We start from the raw sequence: 22,505 nt of genomic DNA, 5'->3' as shown, positions 1-22,505 counted from the left end.
TTTTTTCTTACTTGACAGGGATACATAGTATAGTTTAAATGGCCATCGTGTGCTCTTCATGCCGATGTTGAAGTCCTGGGAGACCCAGAGTCTCCCAAGAAACTACATCTGTGTGAAGTGCATCCAGCTGCAGCTCCTTGAAGATCGTGTCAGGGATCTGGAGCAGCAGCTGCATGACCTTTGACTTGTACAGGAGATCATCGATCAGAGTTTCAGGGAAACAGTCACCTCTAAGTTGCAGCAGGTGAGTAGCTGGGTGACTGTCAGAAGAAATGGAAATGTGAATAGGCAGTTAGCACCCCTGTGGCCATTCCCCTCAATAATAAATATACCTTTTTGGATACGGTTGTTAGGGATGGCCTCCCAGGGGAATGCCACAGAGACCAGGTTACTGGCACTGACATGGAACCAAGGTGCAGAAGTGTGACGAGATCTGAAGGATTATTAAATATGGACTGTCCCTTTAAAAAGAGAGAGAGTGCGAACAGTGTGTGCTATTTCAGGGAAAGAGAGAGCAACAAAAAGTCTGTGAGTTGCCTTGGAAACTGAAAGGTGGAGCTATATGATGGACAGCTGATGTTCTGCACTTGTGGAATATATACAAGGTCAACTGGCTTTGTAATCAGACACACCAGACACCAGAGACAAGGAAGACTGACACTGATTGAGCTTTGTGGGACCACGACAAAGGTGGGGTTTTTGCTCACAGTGTGGACAAAGGGGTGACCAGTGGGAAGCTATCGGTGTGGTTAACCCTGGCCTGGGTTGATAGCTTACCGTGGAAAACCGGCATTCTTGTTTGTGTGGTCACAGTTGGTGACTTTAATAAGTTTCGGGAGCAGGAGGACAACGTGGAAGATTTGACGGCATCGGCACTGGGAAGACGAAACATCTCTCTCTCTCTCTCTTCAACCTACCCAATTCAATATCCAGAACTGAACTGTCTTCATACTTATACCATCATTTATCACCTGAGCTGGGAGAAGCTTGGGAACTTTATTTACTCACTTATATATGCATATACTCTGCTAACCTGTTTGTCTTAGCTTGTTTTATATTACTTTATCACAAAGTTACTAATAAAATAGTGTTTATAACGGAAGACTCAGACTCCAGGTGTGTCCGTTTCTGTTGGTCCTTTTTAACCTGTTACGGGGTACGTAACAGAAGGAAACGAGGGAGAAGAGGGGAGCCGTAGTGATAGGGGACTCAATAGTCAGAGGAACAGATAAGAGATTCTGTGGGCTTGAACAGGACACCTGAACAGCATGTTGCCTCCCAGCTGCTAGGCTCCGATGTGTCTCAGATCACATCCACAACATTTTGGAGAGGAAGGGAGATAAGCCAGATGTCTTGGTACATATTGGTACCAATGAATAGAAAGGAAAAGCAAAGTGGTCCTGAAAAGAGAATTTAGTGAGCTAGGTAGAAAGCAGAGAAGCAGGACCTCCCGGCTGGTAATTTCTGGATTGTTACTTGTGCCACATGCCAGTGAGGGTAGAAACAGGATGATGTGGCTGATAAATGTGTGGCTGAGAGACTGGTGCAGGAGACAGGGCTTCAGGTTCTTGGATCATTGGGATCTCTTCTTGGAGACGTATGACTTGTACAAAAGGGACAGGTGCACCTGAACCCAAGGAGACCAATATTCTCATGGCATGTTTGTTAGAGCTGTTGGGGAGGGTTTAAACTAATTTGGCGGGGTGGTGGGAAATGGAATGAAGAGACTCAAGATAGGACGGATGGTTGAAAAAACAAAGAGAGCATGCAGTCAGACTGCCAGGAAGGGCAGGCAGGTGACAGGACAAAATTGCAGCCAGCAAGGTGAATATCAGTGCATTAAGGATGCAGAATCAAAAGGGTAGCTAATATAGCACTCAAGGTGCTTTTATCTCAAAGCATGGAGTATAAGAAATAAGGTGGATGATCTTGTTGCACTTTTACAGGTTGTCGGGTACGATGTTGTGGCCATCACTAAATCATGGCTGAAAGATGGTTGTAGTTGGAAGCTGAATGTCCAAGGTCACACATTGTATCAGAGGGATAGGAAAGTAGGCAGAGGGGGGGGGGCATGATGCTGCTGGTAAAGAATGGCATCAAATCAGTAGAAAGATGTGACGTAAGATCAGAAAATGTTGAATAATTGTGATTTGAGTTAAAAAAAACTGCAAGGATAAACGGACCTTAGTTATATATAGGCCTCCAAATGAGATTGGCGGAGGGGCGTTTAGTGTTGAGGAAGGCTGCAGAAGGACTTAGACAGAGTAGGAGAATGTGCAAGAGATGGCAAATTAAATACAATGTTGGAAAATGAATGGTCATACACTTTGGTAGAAGAAATAATTATGTGGACTATTTTATAATTGGAAAGATCCAAAGATCTGAGATGCAAAGGGACTTGGGATTCCTTGTGCAGAACATCCTAAAGGTTAACTTGTAAGTTGAGTTGGGGGTGAGAAGGCAAATGCCGTGTTAGCATTCATTTCAAGAGGTCTAGGATACAAGAGCAGGGATGTGATGCTGAGGCTTTATAAGACACTGGTGAGGCCTCACCTTGAGTATTGTGAACAATTTTGAGCTCTTTATTGAAGGAAAGATGTGTTGGCATTGGAGAGGGTCCAGAAGAGGTTCACAAGCTAATTCTGGGAATCAAAGGGTTATCATCTGAGGAACATTTGATAGCACTGGGTCTATACTCACTGGAATTCAGAAAGATGAGGGAGGACTCATTGAAACTTTTTGAATGTTGAAAGGCCTAGTCAAAGTAGATGAGTTAAGGATGTTTCCCATGGTGGAGGAGTTTAGGACAAGAGGACACAGCTCCAGCAAAGATGGGTGCCCATTTAAAACAGGGATGTAGAGAAATTTCTCAAGCCAGAGGTGGTGAATTTGTGGAATTTAGCAGCTGTGGAAGCCAGTTAATTGGATGTACTTATGGCAGAAATTGATAGGTTCTTGATTGGACATGGCATCAAAGGTGATGGGGAGAAAGCCGGGAGCTGGGGCTGAGGAGGGGAGAAAAGGATCAGCCATGATGAAATGGTGGAGCAGACTTGATGGGACAGAATGGACTAATTCTGCTTCTATGTCTTCTGGCCTTATGGTATTATGAGTGGTGCATGTGAGCGCAATTTTAAAATTTAAGAGAAGTTTGGATAGGTACCAGGATGGTAAGGGTATGGAAAACTATGGTCTGGGCGCAGGTCAACGGGAGTTGGAAAATTAAATAGTTCAGCACGGACTAGATGGAACAGGAGAGTAAAAACTGTGATTGATTCCAGAATGAAGAAAGATTAGAGAGCAGGAACTTTGACTGATGCAGTTATGGAGCAGGAGTGGAGAGTATGAACTGGGACTGATGCAGAAGTGAAATAGGATTAGAGAGTAAGATCTGGATCCGATGCAGGAATGGAGCAGGGTTGGAGAGTGCATACTGGGATTGATGCAGGAGAGGAGTTAGAGTGCAACTGGAATGGAGAAAACAAACTGGATCTAATAAGACCAAAAGGCATAGGAGCAGATATAGGCCATTCAGCCCATTGAGTCTGCTCCACCATTCCATCATGGCTGCTCTCGAATCCCTTTTACCAAAATACATTATCTGCAATTTTTTGTCCATTCTTCCTATTTGTCTAAGCTCTGCTGCAATTGCATTGCTTCCTCAGCACCACCTACCTACCCACCTATCTTTGTGTCATCTGCAAACTTTGCCACAAAGCCATCAATGCCATTATCCAAATCATTGACAAACAATGTGAAATGCTGCTGCCCCAGCACCGACCCCTGAGGAACACCACTAGTCACCGGCAGCCATCCAGAAAAGTTTCCTTATATTTCCACTCAGTTCCTCCTGCCTGTCAGCCATTCCACTATCCATGCCAGTATCTTTCCTGTAACGCCATCGGATTTTATCTTGTTAAGCATTTGTGGCACCTTTTCAAATGCCTTCTGAAAATCCAAGTAAATGACATCCACTACTTCTTCATTGTCCACCCTGCTTGTGGCTTCCTCAAAGAACTCTAACAGATTTGTCAGGCAAGATTTCCCTTAACAGAAATTGTGCTGACTTTGACTTATTTTGTCATTAGTCTCCAAGTACCCAGAAACCTCATCCTTAATGATGGACTCTAACACTTTCCCAAACACTGAGGTTCGGCTAAATGGCCTTCAATTTCCTTTCTTTTGCCTTTCTCCCTTCTTAGAGAGTGGAGTGACATTTGCAGTCTTCCAGTCCTCCGGGACCATGCCAGAGTCAAGTGAGTCTTGAAAAATCATGACCAATGCATCCATTATCTCTCCGGCAACCTCTCTCAGGATTCAGGGGTGTAGTCCATCTGGTCCAGATGACTTACTCAGCTTAAGACCTTTGAGCTTGCCTAGCACATTTCCTTTGTCATAGCAATATCACTCACTCCTGCTCCCTGACACTCACAGTCCTCTGACACACTGCTGCTGTCTTCCACAGTGGAGGCAGATGTAAAGTACATGTTAAGTTCATTTGCCTTTACTTTGTCTCCCATTACTGCCTCACCAGCTTCATTTTCCAGTGGTCCAATATCAACTCCCACCTCCCCTTTACTTTTTATATAACTGAGAAAACCTTTGGTATCCTTCTTTATTTTTTGGCTAGTTTGCCCTTATATTTTATCTGTTACCTTCTTATAGCTTTTTTAGTTATCTTATGTTGGATTTTAAAAGCTTCCCGATCATTCAACTTCCCACTCACTTTTGCTATCTTCTGTCCTTGGCTTTTATGAAGTCCTTAACTCCCCTTGTTAGCCACGGTTGCCTACCCCTGCCATTTGAGAATTTCCTCTGTAGGACATATCTATCCTGTGCCTTGTGAACTATCCCCAGAAACTTCAGCCATCTCTGCTCTGCCGTCATCCCCGCCAATATCCTTCTCCAATCAACCTGGACAAGCTCCCTGCTCATGCCTCTGTAATTCCCTTTGTTCAATTGTGATATTGATACATCTGACTCCCTCTCAAATTATAACATGAATTCAATCATATGATAATCACTGTGCCCTCAGGGTTCGTTTACATTAATCTCCCTCATACGATCTGGATTATTACACAACACCCAATCTAAGATAGCCTCTCCCGAGTAGACTCAAGTACAAGCTGCTCTCAAAAGCCATCTCGTAGGCACTCAACAAATTCCTGCTCTTGCAATCCAATGCCAAACTGATTTTCCCAATCCACTTGAACATTGGTCCCCCATGACAATTGCGTGATTACCCTTATTACATGCCTTTTCCTGCTCCCTTTGCAATATCAACCCCACATCTTGGCTATTATCCCACGATTTGGTGGCATATATACGATTCCCATCATGTTTTTTTTACCTTTGTAGTTTCTTCACTCCATCTTCAAAGATCCAACATTCTCTGATTCTATGTCGCCTCCTTCTAAAGAGATAGAAAGAGGGAGGAGGAGGGGAACCAGAATGCAGGAACAGATGTATGGGAGAAGGAAGAAAAAGAAGACAGTAAAGTTCTTTGTACTGTTAGAGATAAACAGAGAGGAGGAGGTGGAGAATTTCTTAAATGCATTTATTTTAATGCTAGGAGCATTGTAAGAAAGGTGGATGAGCTTAGAGCATGTATTGATACCTGGAAATATGATGTTGTAGCTATTAGTGAAACATGGTTGCAGGAGGGGTGTGATTGGCAACTAAATATTCCTGGATTTTGTTGCTTCAGGTGTGATAGAATTGGAGGGACAAGAGGGGGAGGTGTTGCATTGCTTGTCGGAGAAAATATTACAGTAGTGCTTTGGCATGATAGATTAGAGGGCTCGTCTAGGGAGACTATTTGGGTGGAACTGAGGAATGGGAAAGGTGTAGTAACACTTATAGGGGTGTATTATAGACCACCTAATGGGGAGTGAGAACTGGAGGAGCAAACTTGCAAGGAGATAGCAGATATTTGTAGTAAGCACAGGGTTGTGATTGTGGGAGATTTTAATTTTCCACCCATAAACTGGGAAGCCCATACTGTAAAAGGGATGGATGGTTTGGAGTTTGTAAAATGTGTGCAGGATAGTTTTTTGCAGCAATACATAGAGGTACCAACTAGAGAAGGGGCAGTGTTTGATTTTCTGTTAGGGAATGAGATAGGTCAGGTGACGGAGGTAAGTGTTGGGGAGCACTTCGGGTCCAGTGATCACAATACCATTAGTTTCAATATAATTATGGAGAGGGAGAGGACTGGAGCCAGGGTTGAGATTTTTGATTGGAGAAAGGCTAACTTTGAGGAGATGTGAAAGGATTTAGAAGGAGTGGATTGGGACAATTTGTTTTATGGGAAGGATGTAATAGAGAAATGGAGGTCATTTAAAGGTGAAATTTTGAGGGTACAGAATCTTTATGTTGCTGTTAGTTTGAAAGAAAAGGTTAAAAGTTTAAGAGAGCCATGGTCTTCAAGGGATATTGGAAACTTGGTTAGGAAAAAGAGAGATATCTACAATAAGTATAGGCAGCATGGAGTAAATGAGATACTTGAGGAATATAAAGAATGTAAGAAGAATCTTAAGAAATTAGAAAAGCTAAAAGAAGATACGAGGTTGCTTTGGCAAGTAAGGTGAAAATAAATCCAAATGGTTTCTACAGTTATATTAATAGCAAAGGGATAGCGAGGGATGAAATTGGTCCCTTAGAGAATCAGAGTGGACAGTTATGTGTGGAGCCAAAAGAGATGGGGGAGATTTTGAACAATTTCTTTTCTTTGGTATTCACTAAGGAGAAGGATATTGAATTGTGTAAGGTAAGGGAAACAAGTAGGGAAGTTATGGAAACTATGACGATTAAAGAAGAGGAAGTACTGGCACTTTTAAGGAATATAAAAGTGGATAAATCTCCAGATCCTGACAGGATACTCCCTAGGACCTTGAGGGAAGTTGGTGTAGAAATAGCAGGGGCTCTGACAGAAATGTTTCAAATGTCATTAGAAATGGGGATGGTGCTGGAGGATTGGCGTATTGCTCATGTGGTTCCATTGTTTAAAAAGGGTTCTAAGAGTAAACCTAGCAATTATAGGCCTGTCAGTTTGATGACAGTGGTGGGTAAATTAATGCAAAGTATTCTTAGAGATGGTATATATAACTATCTGGATAGACAGGGTCTGATTAGGAACAGTCAGCATGGATTTGTGCGTGGAAGGTCACATTTGACAAATCTTATTGAATTTTTTGAAGAGGTTATGAGGAAAGTTGACGAGGGTAAAACAGTGGATGTTTTCTATATGGACCAGTAAGGCCTTTGACAAGGTTCTGTGCGGAAGGTTAGTTAGGATGGTTCAATCATTAGGTATTAATATTGAAGTAGTAAAATGGATTCACCAGTGGCTGGATGGGAGATGCCAGAGAGTAGTGGTGGATAACTGTTTGTCAGGTTGGAGGCTGGTGACTAGTGGTGTGCTTCAGGGATCTGTACTGGGTCCAATGTTGTTTGTCATAAACATTAATGATCTGGATGATGGAATGGTAAATTAGATCAGTAAGTATGTAGATAATACTAAGATAGGTTGCGTTGTGGATAATAAAGTAGGTTTTCAAAGTTTGCAGAGAGATTTAGACCAGGTAGAAGAGTGGGCTGAACAATGGCAGATGGAGTTTAATGCTGATAAGTGTAAGGTGCTACATTTTGGTAGGAATAATCCAAATAGGACATACATGGTAAATGGTAGGGCATTGAAGAATGCAGTAGAACAGAGTGATCTAGGAATAATGGTGCATAGTTCCCTGAAGGTGGAATCTCATGTGGATAGGGTGGTGAAGAAAGCTTTTGGTATGCTGGTCTTTATAAATCAGAGCATTGAGTATAGGAGTTGGGATGTAATGTTAAAATTGTACAAGGCATTGGTAAGACTGAATTTGGAGTATTGTGTACAGTTCTGGTCACCAAATTATAGGAAAGTTATCAACAAAATAGAGAGAGTACAGAGATTTACTGGAATGTTACCTGGGTTTCAGCACCTAAGTTACAGGAAAAGGTTGAACAAGTTAGGTCTTTATTCTTTGGAGCGTAGAAGGTTGAGGGGGGACTTGATAGAGGTATTTAAAATTATGGAATGGAGCAGGAATGGTGCAGCATGGGAGTACAAACTGAACAGGTGCAAGAGTGGAGCTGAAATGGAGCGAGAATGGAGAGTACAAAGTGGGGCTGATGCAGGAGTGGAGTGGAATTGAAACAGGAAAGGTGAGTACAAAGTGGGTCTGATGCAGAAGAGGAACGGGAGTGGACTGAAACTGATGGCAGGAGTGGAACAGGATTGGAGAGTAAAATCTGGAACTGATTCAGGAGTAGAACGTTTAGTGCAGAAATGGAGGGTACAAACTGGGACTGATGGAAATATAGAAACATGGAAAACCTACAGCACAATACAGGCCCTTCATCCACAAAGCATGTTGTTACATTAGGAACAAAGCATGTTGTTACATTAGGAATTACCTAGGCTTACACATAGTCTATTCTTCTGAGCTCCATGTACCTATGCAGGAGTCTCCTAAAAGACCCTATGGTATCTGCCTCCACAATTGCCACCAACAGCCCATTCCACACACTCACCACTCTCTGCGTAAAAAACTTACACATGACATCTGCTCCGTACCTAAAACTGTGCCCTCACATGCAAGCCATTTCAGTCCTGGGAAAAAGCCTCTGACTATCCACATGATCAATGCCTCTCAACATCTAGCACACCTCTAACAGGTCACCTCACATCCTCCGCTGCTTCAAGGAGAAAAGGCCGAGTTTACTCAACCTGTTCTCATAAGGCAAGCTCCCCAATCCAGGCAACATCTTTGTAAATCTCCTCTGCACCCTTTCTATGGTTTTCACATCCTTCCTGTAGTGAGGCGACCAGAACTGAGCACAGTACTCCAAGTGGGGTCTGACCGGGGTCCTATATAGCCACAACATTACCTCTCAGATCTTAAACTCAATCTCATGACTGATGGAGGTCAATGCGCTGTATGCTTTCTTAACCCCAGAGTCAACCTGCGCAGCAGCTTTGAGTCTCCAATGGACTTGGACCCCAAAATCCCTCTGATCCTCCACACTGCCAAGAATCTTACCATTAATACTATATTCTGCCCTCACATTTGACATAACAAAATGAACCACCTCACACTTACCTGGGTTGAACTCCATCTGCCACTTCTCAGCCCAGTTTTACATCCTATCAGTGTCCCAATGTAACCTCTGACAGCCCTCCACACTATCCACAACATCCCCAACCTTTGTGTCATCAGCAAATTTACTAACGCATCCCTCCACTTCCTTATTCAGGTCATTTATAAAAATCACGAAGAGTAGGGGTCCCAGAACAGATGCCTGAGGCACACCACTGTTCAACATTGCATTCTCCTTCTTCACCACCAACTCAACCTGGAAGTTAACCTTAAGGGTATCCTGCACGAGGATTCCCAAGTCCTGTTGCATCTCAGAACTTTGAATTCTCTCCCCATCTAAATAATAGTCTGCCTGTTTATTTCTTCTACCAACGTGCATGACCGTACACTTTTTAACATTGTAATTCATTTGCCACTTCTTTGCCCATTCCCCCAATCTATCCAAGTCTCTCTGCAGACTCTCTGTTTCCTCAACACTACTGGCCCCTCCATCTATCTTTGTATCATCAGCAAACTTAGCCATAAAGCCACCTATTCCATAATCCAAATCATTGATATACAATGTAAAAAGAAGCGGCCCCAACACAGACCCCTGTTTTTTCTTAGTTCGGTTCCATACACACTTTCCCACTGTCACACTTGATAGGTCCTATTCTTTCATGTCTTATCCTCTTGCTCTTCATATACTTGTAGAATGCATTAGGGTTTCCTTAATTCTGCCCGCCAAAGCCCCTTCTGGCTCCCCTAATTTCACTCGTTAGCACCTTCCTACTAGCCTTATAATCTTCTACCTCTCTATCTTTACCTAGTCTTTTTGAACCTTTTGTAAGCTCTTTTTTTATTCTTGACTAGATTTACAACAGCCTTTGTACACCACGGTTCCTGTACCCTACCATCCTTTCCTTGTCTCATTGGAATGTACCTATGCAGAGCTCCACGCAAATATCCCCTGAACATTTGCCACAGTTCTTCCATACATTTTCCTCTCTGAGAACATCTGTTTCCAATTTATGTTTCCAAATTCCTGCCTGATAGCCTCATATTTCCCCTTACTCCAATTAAATGCTTTCTTAACTTGTCTGTTCCTATCCCTCTCCAATGCTATGGTAAAGGATATAGAATTGTGATCACTATCTCCAAAATGCTCTCTTACTGAGAGATCTGTCACCTGTCCAGGCTCATTTCCCAATACCAGATCAAGAATAGCCTCTCCTCTTGTAGGCTTATCTACATATTGTTTCAAGAAACCTTCCTGGACACACCTAATAAACTCCACCCCATCTAAACTCCTCTCTAGGGGGATGCTAATCAATATTTGGGAAATTAAAATATCCCACCACAACACCTCTGTTAATATTACTTCTTTCCAAAATCTTTCTCCCTATCTGTTCCTCGATCTCCCTGTTACTATTGGGTGGTCTATACCCAGTAGAGTTATTGACCCTTTCCTGTTCCTAACTTCCACCCATAGAGACTCTGTAGACAATCCCTCCATGGCGTCCACCTTTTCTACAGCTGTGACACTATCTCTGATCAACGGTGCTACACACCCACCTCTTTTGCCTCCCTCCCTGTCCTTTCTGAAACATCTAAAGCCTAGCACTCAAAGTAGCCATTCCTGCCCCTGAGCCATCCAAGTCTCTGTAATGGCCACCATATCATAGCTCCAAGTACTGATCCACGCTCTCTCATCCACTTTGTTCATAATACTCCTTGCGTTAAAACAGACACATCTCAAACCATTAGACTGAGTGCATCCCTTCTCTATCACCTGCCTATCCTCACTCCTTCCTTCTTGCACCATCTCCAAGCTTTCTCTATTTGTGAGCCAACTGCCTCTCCCTCTGTCTCTTCAGTTCAGTTCCCACCCCCCAACAATCCTAATTTAAATTCTCCACAATAGACTTAGCAAACCTCCCCGCCAGGATATTGGTCCCCAGAATTCAAGTGCAACCCGCCCTTTTTGCAAGGGTTGAGCAGGATTAGGGCTGGAATGAAGAGTATGAATTGGGACTGATGCAGGAATGCAGCTGGAACTGAGAGTTAGAACATAGAACATAGAACAGTACAGCACATTACAGGCCCTTCGGCCCATAATGTTGTGCCGACCCTCAATCCCTGCCTCCCATATAACCCCCCCACCTTAAATTCCTCCATATACCTGTCTAGTAGTCTCTTAAACTTCACTAGTGTATCTGCCTCCACCACTGACTCAGGCAGTGTATTCCATGCACCAACCACTCTCTGAGTGAAAAACCTTCCTCTAATATCCCCCTTGAACTTCCCTCCCCTTACCTTAAAGCCATGTCCTCTTGTACTGAGCAGTGGTGCCCTAGGGAAGAGGCGCTGGCTGTCCACTCTGTCTATTCCTCTTAATACCTTGTTCAAATGGGACTGATGCAGAAGAGGAGCAGGAGTCAGAGTACAATCTGTAACTGATGCAGGAGTGTCACAGGATGGACGAGGAATAGACAATAAAATCTGGGACTGATGTAGGATTGGAGCATGTGTGCAGCAGGAATGGCGAGTATGAACTGGGTCTGGTGCAGGAGTGGAGCAGTAATAGAGAGTAAAATCTGGAACTGATTCAGGAGTAGAATAGGATTAGTGCAGAAATGGAGAATATGAACTGGGACTGAAGCAAGTTGAGCAGAACGGGCTGGAATGGAGAGTGTGAACTGGGATAATGCAGGAATGGAGCTGGAATGGAGGAGGAACTGAAAGGACAAACTGAGACTGATGCAGGAATGGAACAGGGGATGGAGCAACAATGGAGAGTATAAACTGTGACTGATGCAGGAGTTTAGCAGGAATTTCAAGTACAAACTGCAACTGATGCAGGAGTGAAGCAGAGGCAAAGCAGGAATGGAGAGTATGAACTGGGACTGATGCAAGAGTATAGCCAGAATAGAGAGTAAAATCTGGAATTGGTTCAGGAGTAAAACAGGATTAGTGCAGAGATGGAGGGTACGAACTGGGACAGATGTAGGAGTGGAGCAGGAGTGGAGAATACAAACTTTGATTGAAGCAGGAGTGGAGCAGGATCTGGAGTAAGAACTGAGACTGTGCAAGAGTGGATCAGGGATGGAGAGTACAACGTGGGACTGATGCAGGAGTGGAGCAGGAATATAGAGTAAGAACTGGAACAGATTCAGTAGAACAGGATTGGTGCAGAGATGGAGAGTACAACGTGGGACTGATGCAGGAGTGGAGCAGGAATATAGAGTAAGAACTGGAACAGATTCAGTAGAACAGGATTGGTGCAGAGATGGAGAGTACAACGTGGGACTGATGCAGGAGTGGAGCAGGAATATAGAGTAAGAACTGGAACAGATTCAGTAGAACAGGATTGGTGCAGAGATGGAGAGTACAACGTGGGACTGATGCAGGAGTGGAGCAGGAATATAGAGTAAGAACTGGAACAGATTCAGTAGAACAGGATTGGTGCAGAGATGGAGAGTACAACGTGGGACTGATGCAGGAGTGGAGCAGGAATATAGAGTAAGAACTGGAACAGATTCAGTAGAACAGGATTGGTGCAGAGATGGAGAGTACAACGTGGGACTGATGCAGGAGTGGAGCAGGAATATAGAGTAAGAACTGGAACAGATTCAGTAGAACAGGATTGGTGCAGAGATGGAGAGTACAACGTGGGACTGATGCATTTCCCTTCTTTACCACAGACTCAACCTGTAAATTAACCTTCTGGGAGTCCTGCATGAGGACTCCTAAGTGCCTCTGCACCTCTGATGCTTGAACCTTCTCCCCATTTAGATAATAGTCTGCACTATTGTTCCTTTTACTAAAATGCATTATCATACATTTCCCAACACTGTATTCCATCTGACACTATTTTGCCCATTCTTCCGATTTGTCTAAGTCCTGCTGTAATCACATCATTTCCTCAGCACTACCTACCCCTCCACACACCTTCTTATCATCTGCAAACTTTGTCACAAAGCCATCATTCCATTATCCAAATCATTGACAAGCAATGTGAAAAGCAATGGTCCCAATAGGTTGGGGGGGGGGGACGACTTGATAGAGGTATTTAAAATTATGAGGGGGATAGATAGAGTTGATGTGGATAGGCTTTTTTCCATTGAGAGTAGGGGAGATTCAAACAAGAGGACATGTTGAGAGTTAGGGGGCAAAAGTTTAAGGATAACACGAGGGGGAATTTATTTACTCAGAGTGTGGTAGCTGTGTGGAATAAGCTTCCAGCAGAAGTGGTAGAGGCAGGTTTGGTATTGTAATTTAAAGTAAAATTGGATAGGTATATGGAAAAGAAAGGAGTGGAGGGTTATGGGCTATGTGTGGGCAAGTGGGACTAGGTGAGAGTAAGCGTTCTGCATGGACTAGAAGGGCTGAGATGGCCTGTTTCCATGCTGTAATGGTTATATGGTTAATATAGACCCCTGAGGAACACCACTCGTCACTGTCAGCCAACCAGGAAAGGCCCCCTTTATTCCCACTCACAGCCTCCTGCCTGTCCCGTCTGCTATCCATGCCAGTATCTTTCCTGTACCGCCATTTCCCGGAACTTTCTCCTCTTCCCTCTCTCGCTCCCTCCTTCTTTTTTTCCCTGCCTTGTATTTTTTTCTCCTCCTCTCCCTCTCTGCTCATATCACCCTCCCACTTCCAACCTTTTTGCTCCGTCTGTTGATAACATCTCTCTTTCTTTCCATTATTTTATCTCCGATCTTCTCTGCAGCCATCCTCTGATGACACTCACCCATCCCTCCTCTTTCCCTCACCTCATCCTTTCCTCCTCCAACACCACTCCTTTCACTTTTTCCTCCCTATCCTTGTCACACAGATGCATAACCCTCTCTCTAGCCCCGTTCCTGTACATAACCAGGAGGAGCGCCCGACCAGTTACTATGGTTACACTGGCTTCTATACAACAGGATCTGTGAACCACTCGGCCCCCGGTTCTCTCCCAGCAATCTGACCCCGCGCTCCAGGACGGGGAGATTCCAGTTGACCGGACAATCCCGCGGTCCGATCGCCAAGCAGCGACGGCGTAAACTGGCTCCACGCTGGGGCTGTGCCCGCGGCGAACGGCCGGCTCCGAGCTGGGACCGTGCCTGCGGCCAACGGGCGGCTCCGCGCTGAGGCCGTGCCGGCGGCGAATGTTCGGCTCTGCGCTGCGGCCGTGCCCCTGGTGAACGGCCACTGGCTCCACGCTGGTGTCCTGCCCGCGACGAATGGCCCGCTCTGTGCTCGTTCCGTGCCCGTGGCGATTGAAGGGTTTCGCCCTAGGAATTTGCCCGCGGCGAACGGCGATCTCCGCGATGTGACCGCTCCGACAGAACAGTCAAAGTATTCAATCCATCTGGCTCCACCTGGTGGAGCAAGCGACGGCTCCGCGCTGGGGACGTGCGAGAGGCGGCTCCGCGGTGGGGACGCCCGGCGATGCGTGTCAGGCGGCGCTCACAGAGCTGCTGCAGCCTCGGCGGGGACGGCGGCTCCGCTCCAGTCGCCCATGCAGAGGCAGAATGAGGCGGGCGCTAGCGGCCGTGTTGTGCTCGGGGCTCCTGGCCTGTGTCTTCGGAGCATTCCCCAGCAGTCTGCAGATCGGTAAGGAGTTACTCCCCCAGCGGCAACACTGAGGCTCCCTCCCTCTACTCGGAGCTCCCTCCCTCCGGGTCTCCCTCATCTCTCCGCCCGGAGCTCCCTCTCTCCATGTCTCTCTTCCTCCCTCTCCACCTTTGTCTACCCTCTTCTTTCCTGCCCTGCTTTCCTCCGTCCCTCTCTCCCTCCTTCCATCTCTCCGTGCCTCCCTCTTTTCCTCCTCTTCCCCCCCCCCCCCCACACATCACACTTTCTGCCTCTCTCCCCCGGTTCGCTGACCCTCTCTCATTCCCCCCTGCAGGCGCGCTCTTCCCCAAGCAGCACTCTCAGGAATATTCCGCTTTCCGATTTGGACTCTCCTTCTACAACACGGACACGCTGTACAAACTCATCACCCAGATAGAGAGTGTGGATATCGGCAACAGCTTCGCCGTTACCAACGCCTGTGAGTTCGGGTCGAGCCCGGGGCCACCAGGGTTATGGGTGAGGGATGGGGAGGGAGAGAATGAACGGGAACAAGAGGGAGTGGGAAATAGGGAGGAGGGGGAAGTGTGTGAGAAAGAGGGAAAGGGAGGATAAAGGCGGAAGGGAAAGCTTGCTGATGGGGAGAGAGAGAGGAGGCAAGGAGAAAGGTGAGGGAAAAGGGGGAGAGAAGATGGTTAGACATAAGAGAGGGTGAGGGGGAGGAAGTGGGAGGGGGTAGATAGGGGGCGGGAAAAGGAGGAGAAAGCAAGGATCAGCCCTGTAATAGGAGAGATTGGAGGCCAATGCCCGGAGTGGGTGGAGGGAGAGGGGGACGGGATGGGGACAGGGTCAGTGAAGGGGCAGGGTTGGCGATCTGAAACGCAGGTGCAGAGGGACCACCTTGTTATGATTTTGTGTTGGGAAGGGAGGGGGTCCCGATGGGGGTTGTGGAGAAGATAGGATCCTCTTCCCCCGCTCCCGAGACCGCAGGTCCCGGGAACCGTCATGCAGGATGTTTGCGGATTGCGGAGCCGGGTTGGTGGGGTGGGGGGGTGGTGCGGAATGCGGAGGGTTTGCTGAAAGGGGTCTAGTGCTGAGTCTCGGACCCGGAGTGGTCGTGGTCAGCCCCCGCATAACCCCTCCCCCTCTCTGCAACCTCTCCACCTCCGCGCAACCCCTCCTCACTCAGCTACACTGGGTTGCCCCTTCCTGATCATGACTAGGGTTATGGACACAGGAACCCTGCCCGGCAGACACACACACACACACACACAAACCCCACAGATATCAGGCAGAGTCACTAGTGAGGGGAGACCAACAGAGAACGTTAGGATGACATAATTCTGGAGGGAGTGTAGCTCACACACACACATAGCCACACAAGTACATAATACAGACTCTGTCACTCACACACACACACACACACACACAGATTCACTCTTATTTACACAGACTGTCATTACAAATAAACACAGAAACTCTCACAGACACACACACACATCAGAAAAGGAACACAGGAGCACACTGGGCTTTAAAATGAAGGACTGGTTGGTGAAGTCAGAGAACCAGAGCTGTGAGAGCTGTTTGCTTCAGGGCAGGGGTGACAGAGTATGAGGGGATGTGTCAAGGGTCTAGGGGGTGCTGTCCAAGTGGCCTGTGTGAGTATCCATGGTGTAATTTGCAGTCGGTCTAGGGGGTGCTGACCAAGTGGCCTGTGTGAGTATCCATGGTGTAATTTGCAGTCGGTCTAGGGGGTGCTCTCCAAGTGGCCTGTGTGAGTATCCATGGTGTAATTTGCAGTCGGTCTAGGGGGTGCTCTCCAAGTGGCCTGTGTGAGTATCCATGGTGTAATTTGCAGTCGGTCTAGGGGGGGCTCTCCAAGTGGCCTGTGTGAGTATCCATGGTGTAATTTGCAGTCGGTCTAGGGGGTGCTGACCAAGTGGCCTGTGTGAGTATCCATGGTGTAATTTGCAGTCGGTCTAGGGGGTGCTCTCCAAGTGGCCTGTGTGAGTATCCATGGTGTAATTTGCAGTCGGTCTAGGGGGTGCTCTCCAAGTGGCCTGTGTGAGTATCCATGGTGTAATTTGCAGTCGGTCTAGGGGGTGCTCTCCAAGTGGCCTGTGTGAGTATCCATGGTGTAATTTGCAGTGGGTCTAGGGGTTGCTGTCCAAGTGGCCTGTGTGAGTATCCATGGTGTAATTTGCAGTGGGTCTAGGGGGTGCTGACCAAGTGGTCTGTGTGAGTATCCATGGTGTAATTTGCAGTGGGTCTAGGGGGTGCTGACCAAGTGGCCTGTGTGAGTATCCATGGTGTAATTTGCAGTGGGTCTAGGGGGTGCTGACCAAGTGGCCTGTGTGAGTATCCATGGTGTAATTTGCAGTCGGTCTAGGGGGTGCTCTCCAAGTGGCCTGTGTGAGTATCCATGGTGTAATTTGCAGTGGGTCTAGGGGGTGCTGACCAAGTGGCCTGTGTGAGTATCCATGGTGTAATTTGCAGTGGGTCTAGGGGTTGCTGTCCAAGTGGCCTGTGTGAATATCCATGGTGTAATTTGCAGTGGGTCTAGGGGTTGCTGTCCAAGTGGCCTGTGTGAGTATCCATGGTGTAATTTGCAGTGGGTCTAGGGGTTGCTGTCCAAGTGGCCTGTGTGAGTATCCATGGTGTAATTTGCAGTGGGTCTAGGGGGTGCTGACCAAGTGGTCTGTGTGAGTATCCATGGTGTAATTTGCAGTGGGTCTAGGGGTTGCTGTCCAAGTGGCCTGTGTGAGTATCCATGGTGTAATTTGCAGTGGGTCTAGGGGGTGCTGACCAAGTGGCCTGTGTGAGTATCCATGGTGTATTTTGCAGTGGGTCTAGGGGGTGCTGTCCAAGTGGCCTGTGTGAGTATCCATGGTGTAATTTGCAGTGGGTCTAGGGGGTGCTCTCCAAGTGGCCTGTGTGAGTATCCATGGTGTAATTTGCAGTGGGTCTAGGGGGTGCTGTCCAAGTGGCCTGTGTGAGTATCCATGGTGTAATTTGCAGTGGGTCTAGGGGGTGCTCTCCAAGTGGCCTGTGTGAGTATCCATGGTGTAATTTGCAGTGGGTCTAGGGGGTGCTGTCCAAGTGGCCTGTGTGAGTATCCATGGTGTAATTTGCAGTGGGTCTAGGGGGTGCTGACCAAGTGGCCTGTGTGAGTATCCATGGTGTAATTTGCAGTCGGTCTAGGGGGTGCTGACCAAGTGGCCTGTGTGAGTATCCATGGTGTAATTTGCAGTGGGTCTAGGGGTTGCTGTCCAAGTGGCCTGTGTGAGTATCCATGGTGTAATTTACAGTCGGTCTAGGGGGTGCTCTCCAAGTGGCCTGTGTGAGTATCCATGGTGTAATTTGCAGTCGGTCTAGGGGGTGCTCTCCAAGTGGCCTGTGTGAGTATCCATGGTGTAATTTGCAGTCGGTCTAGGGGGTGCTCTCCAAGTGGCCTGTGTGAGTATCCATGGTGTAATTTGCAGTGGGTCTAGGGGGTTCTCTCCAAGTGGCCTGTGTGAGTATCCATGGTGTAATTTGCAGTGGGTCTAGGGGGTGCTCTCCAAGTGGCCTGTGTGAGTATCCATGGTGTAATTTGCAGTGGGTCTAGGGGGTGCTGACCAAGTGGTCTGTGTGAGTATCCATGGTGTAATTTGCAGTGGGTCTAGGGGGTGCTCTCCAAGTGGCCTGTGTGAGTATCCATGGTGTAATTTGCAGTCGGTCTAGGGGTTGCTGACCAAGTGGCCTGTGTGAGTATCCATGGTGTAATTTGCAGTCGGTCTAGGGGTTGCTGACCAAGTGGCCTGTGTGAGTATCCATGGTGTAATTTGCAGTCGGTCTAGGGGGTGCTGTCCAAGTGGCCTGTGTGAGTATCCATGGTGTAATTTGCAGTGGGTCTAGGGGGTGCTGACCAAGTGGCCTGTGTGAGTATCCATGGTGTAATTTGCAGTCGGTCTAGGGGTTGCTGACCAAGTGGTCTGTGTGAGTATCCATGGTGTAATTTGCAGTGGGTCTAGGGGTTGCTGACCAAGTGGCCTGTGTGAGTATCCATGGTGTAATTTGCAGTCGGTCTAGGGGGTGCTGACCAAGTGGCCTGTGTGAGTATCCATGGTGTAATTTGCAGTCGGTCTAGGGGGTGCTCTCCAAGTGGCCTGTGTGAGTATCCATGGTGTAATTTGCAGTCGGTCTAGGGGGTGCTCTCCAAGTGGCCTGTGTGAGTATCCATGGTGTAATTTGCAGTCGGTCTAGGGGGTGCTGTCCAAGTGGCCTGTGTGAGTATCCATGGTGTAATTTGCAGTCGGTCTAGGGGGTGCTGTCCAAGTGGCCTGTGTGAGTATCCATGGTGTAATTTGCAGTCGGTCTAGGGGTTGCTGACCAAGTGGCCTGTGTGAGTATCCATGGTGTAATTTGCAGTCGGTCTAGGGGTTGCTGACCAAGTGGCCTGTGTGAGTATCCATGGTGTAATTTGCAGTGGGTCTAGGGGGTGCTCTCCAAGTGGCCTGTGTGAGTATCCATGGTGTAATTTGCAGTGGGTCTAGGGGTTGCTCTCCAAGTGGTGTATTTTGTAGACGGTGCACACTGCAGCTGCTGTGGACCAGTGGTAGAGGTAGGCAGTGGTTGGGGGATGAGGAGTGCTAGCCAGGTGAGTAACAGCAATAAAGTGTGGAGCCAGGTGCTTCAAGCCATCTCATTCATACTTACCATTCCCATTTCCACAAGTTTGACCCCTATCCACCCTGTGTGGCGATTGTCTATCACTTACCCCAGCATGGCAGGGTGGACTCTTGACATCACACTTTACCTTGTCATAACCTTGCACCTTACTGTCTCAGTCTTACACTCTCTGTGCAACTGTAACACTTTATTCTGCAATCTGTTATTGTTTTTTCTTATATCACCTCAATGCACTGTTGTAATGAAATGATCTATATAGATGGTATGCAAATCAGAGTTTCATTGTACACGTGACAATAATAAAGCACAAATAAACTCTTCTCGGGCTTCCAGCCAGCTACAGGTATGAATTTTAATCGACATTTCGATGACCAACTCTACCATCTTCATCAGGGATGATGTCTACTCCAGTGGCACCGCACAATAGTTTTGTGCTGTCGACATCAATCTTATCTATGGTCATTGTTAATGCAGTGTTCTACTACTGCTGATTTCTCTGGGTAACCGAAACAGATACACCTCCTGCGCTCCTTGATGCAAGTTTCCACAGTGTGTCCCACCTGACCGATATACACCGCTCCGCATTCACAGGGAATCCTGTAAAAGCCAGCCAACCTGGGTCCCAGGTCATCTTTGACCCACAAGAGCTGTAATTTGAGCTCCTTTATGGGATTGTGGATGGTATTAATCTGGCATTTCTTCAGAATCCTGGTAATCCTTCCAGAAACTGTGGAAATATAGGGAGAATCGAGACAAATAAGGTGGGACAGTGGAAACCTGGATGTGGACTAACAAATCAGGAGGGATGGACGACAGAGGTATATATGCCACCAGACAAGACATACCAAGGCATCATCCCTGATGAAGATGGCAGAGTTTGTCATCAAAATGTTGGTTAAAATTGATAGGGGTACCCGGCTGGAAACCTGAGAAGAGTTTATTTGCTGTATACACTGGGAAAGCACTCGATCCTTTTTCAATAATGAAACATATACAATTTACACTTATCCGTTTGTTCCACACACCCACCATGAATAATCTGTCCCTCAGCAGTCACACAACATAGAGCAGGAACAGGCCCATTGGCCCACAATGTTGTACTGAACCAATTAAATTAATAATTAAGTGGCTAACTAAGCTAATCCCTCTGCCAGTATCATTCCACTTTCCTCATATTTATCTGCCTATCTAAATGTCTCTAAAATGTCCTTAATGCATCTGCCTCTGCTACCTCCCCAGGCACCCATCACTCTCTGTGTAAAAAAAAATTGCTCCTCTGATTGCCTACAAAATTATCTCCTTTCACCTTAAATGCCTCGCCTCTGGTATTAGATACTGTCTGTCTGCTCTATCTCTGCCTCTCACAATCTTATACACCTCTATCAGAACTCCCCTCAGCTTCCACTGCCCCAGAGAAAACAACACAAGTTTGCCCAACCTCTCATGATGGCATATGTCCCTGATCCAGGCAACATCCTGGTAAACCTTGGCTTTGCTCTCTCCAAAACCTCCACATACAATGGGGCAACAAGAACGCTATGCAGTTCTTCAGATGCGTCTAACTCGAGTTCTATAAATCTGTGACATAACTTCCTGAATGCTTTACATCTGTCCAATCTCACCTTAAACCTGTATCCTCTGGTCTGCGAGGAGGAGAAATGACTGTGCTTATCTACCTTATCTCTGCCCCTCATGATTTTATAACCCCACCTCCCCTGAAGATACTGCTCAGCCTCCTTCACTCCAGAGAAAACAAATCCCTGTGAATCTGTTCTGCACCCGCTCAAATCCTTCCCACAGAACAGCACCCAGAACTGTACACAACACTCATGGTGTGGTCTCATCAATGTCTTGTTTAACTGTTTCATGATGTCCCAACTCTTACAGCCAATACCCCAAATGGTGAAGGCCAGTATGCTGTACACGTTCTGCACCAGCTTATCCATCTGTGTTTCCACTCTCAGGGAGCCTAGTACCTGTATTCTGTTCCATAGCACTTGTCAGTAACAGAGTCAGAATTAGAATCAGGTTTAATATCATGGGCAGATTACCAATGACTCTGTTATTCGTTGTTTATGTGTTGCCCTGGATTAACTTCAAAAACTGCATCACTTCACGCTTGTCTGAGTTAAATTCCATCTGCCGTTCCTGGAACATAGAACACTACAGCATGTACAGGCCCTTTGACCCACGATGCTGTGCCAACCTTTTAATCTACTCTAAGATCAACCTAAACCTTCCCTCCTACGTAGCCCCCCATCTTTCTATCATCCATGTGCTTATAAGTACATTTAGAAGGAAATCAGGAGGGCTAAGAAAGCCATGACATTTCCCTAGCAGACAAGGTGAAGGAGAATCCCAAGAGCTTCTACAGATACATTAAGAGCAAAAGGATTGCAAGGGACAAAATTGGTTCTCTGGAAGATCAGTGGTCATCTAGAGATGGGGTGATCTGAAATGGATTTTTTGCATCTGTATTTAATCAGGGCACAGACTCAGTGTCTATAGGAGTGAGGTCATGTACTCTGTAAGGATTACAGAAGAGTAGATGCTTATTGTTGTAAGGGAAATTAGGGTGGATAAATCCCCAGGGCCAGACAAGGTGTTCTGTTGGACCCTGTGGGAGGCAGGTGTAGAAATTGTAGGGCCCTTAGCAGAGATATTTAAATATCCTTAGCCACTGGGGGAGTGGAGGATAGCTAATGTTCTCACAGTATTTAAGAAAGGCCCTAGGCATAAGCCGGAGAATGATAGGCTGGTGAGCCTGACATCAGTAGTGGGAAAGTTATTGGAAGCTAAACAGAGGCAATATGAGGTGAAGAGAGGCTGTTGCAGAAATAACGAGCAGTATAGGCAAAGGAGAAATCAGTTGATGTGTACTTGGATTTTCAGGAGGCCTTTGACAAGGTGCCACAAATGAGGCTTCTTACCAAGCTACAAGTCCATGGTATTACAGGAAAGATTCTAGCATGGATAAAGCAGTGGGAGACTTTTCTAGCTAGCTGACAGTGACTAGTGGTGTTTAACAGGGGTTTATGTTGGAACCAATTCTTTTTACATTATACATCAATGATGGCTTTGTTGCAATGTTTGCAGATTATATGAAGATCGGTGGAGGAGCAGGTAGTTTTGAGGAAGTAAAAAGGCTACAGAAGG

The 22,505-nt window shown here is 46.6% G+C and overlaps 1 protein-coding gene across 1 annotated transcript in view; it reads left to right on the top strand.

Moving 5' to 3' along the window:
• Window positions 1–14,077: 14,077 nt before the first annotated feature.
• The window catches only part of LOC132405711 (glutamate receptor 1-like), a 336,150-nt gene continuing 327,722 nt past the window's right edge, over window positions 14,078–22,505 (top strand). The window contains exons 1-2 of the mRNA XM_059990746.1: window positions 14,078–14,720; window positions 15,016–15,159. Coding sequence (XP_059846729.1) covers window positions 14,639–14,720; window positions 15,016–15,159 — 226 coding nt within the window. The 5' untranslated portion in view covers window positions 14,078–14,638. The remainder of the gene's footprint in view (window positions 14,721–15,015; window positions 15,160–22,505) is intronic.

This window comes from Hypanus sabinus, chromosome 15, assembly GCF_030144855.1.
Source record: "Hypanus sabinus isolate sHypSab1 chromosome 15, sHypSab1.hap1, whole genome shotgun sequence".
NCBI classification, from domain to species: Eukaryota; Metazoa; Chordata; class Chondrichthyes; order Myliobatiformes; family Dasyatidae; genus Hypanus; species Hypanus sabinus.
Note: the sequence above shows the minus strand (reverse complement) of the source record. Positions and strands in the feature narration are given on the sequence as shown.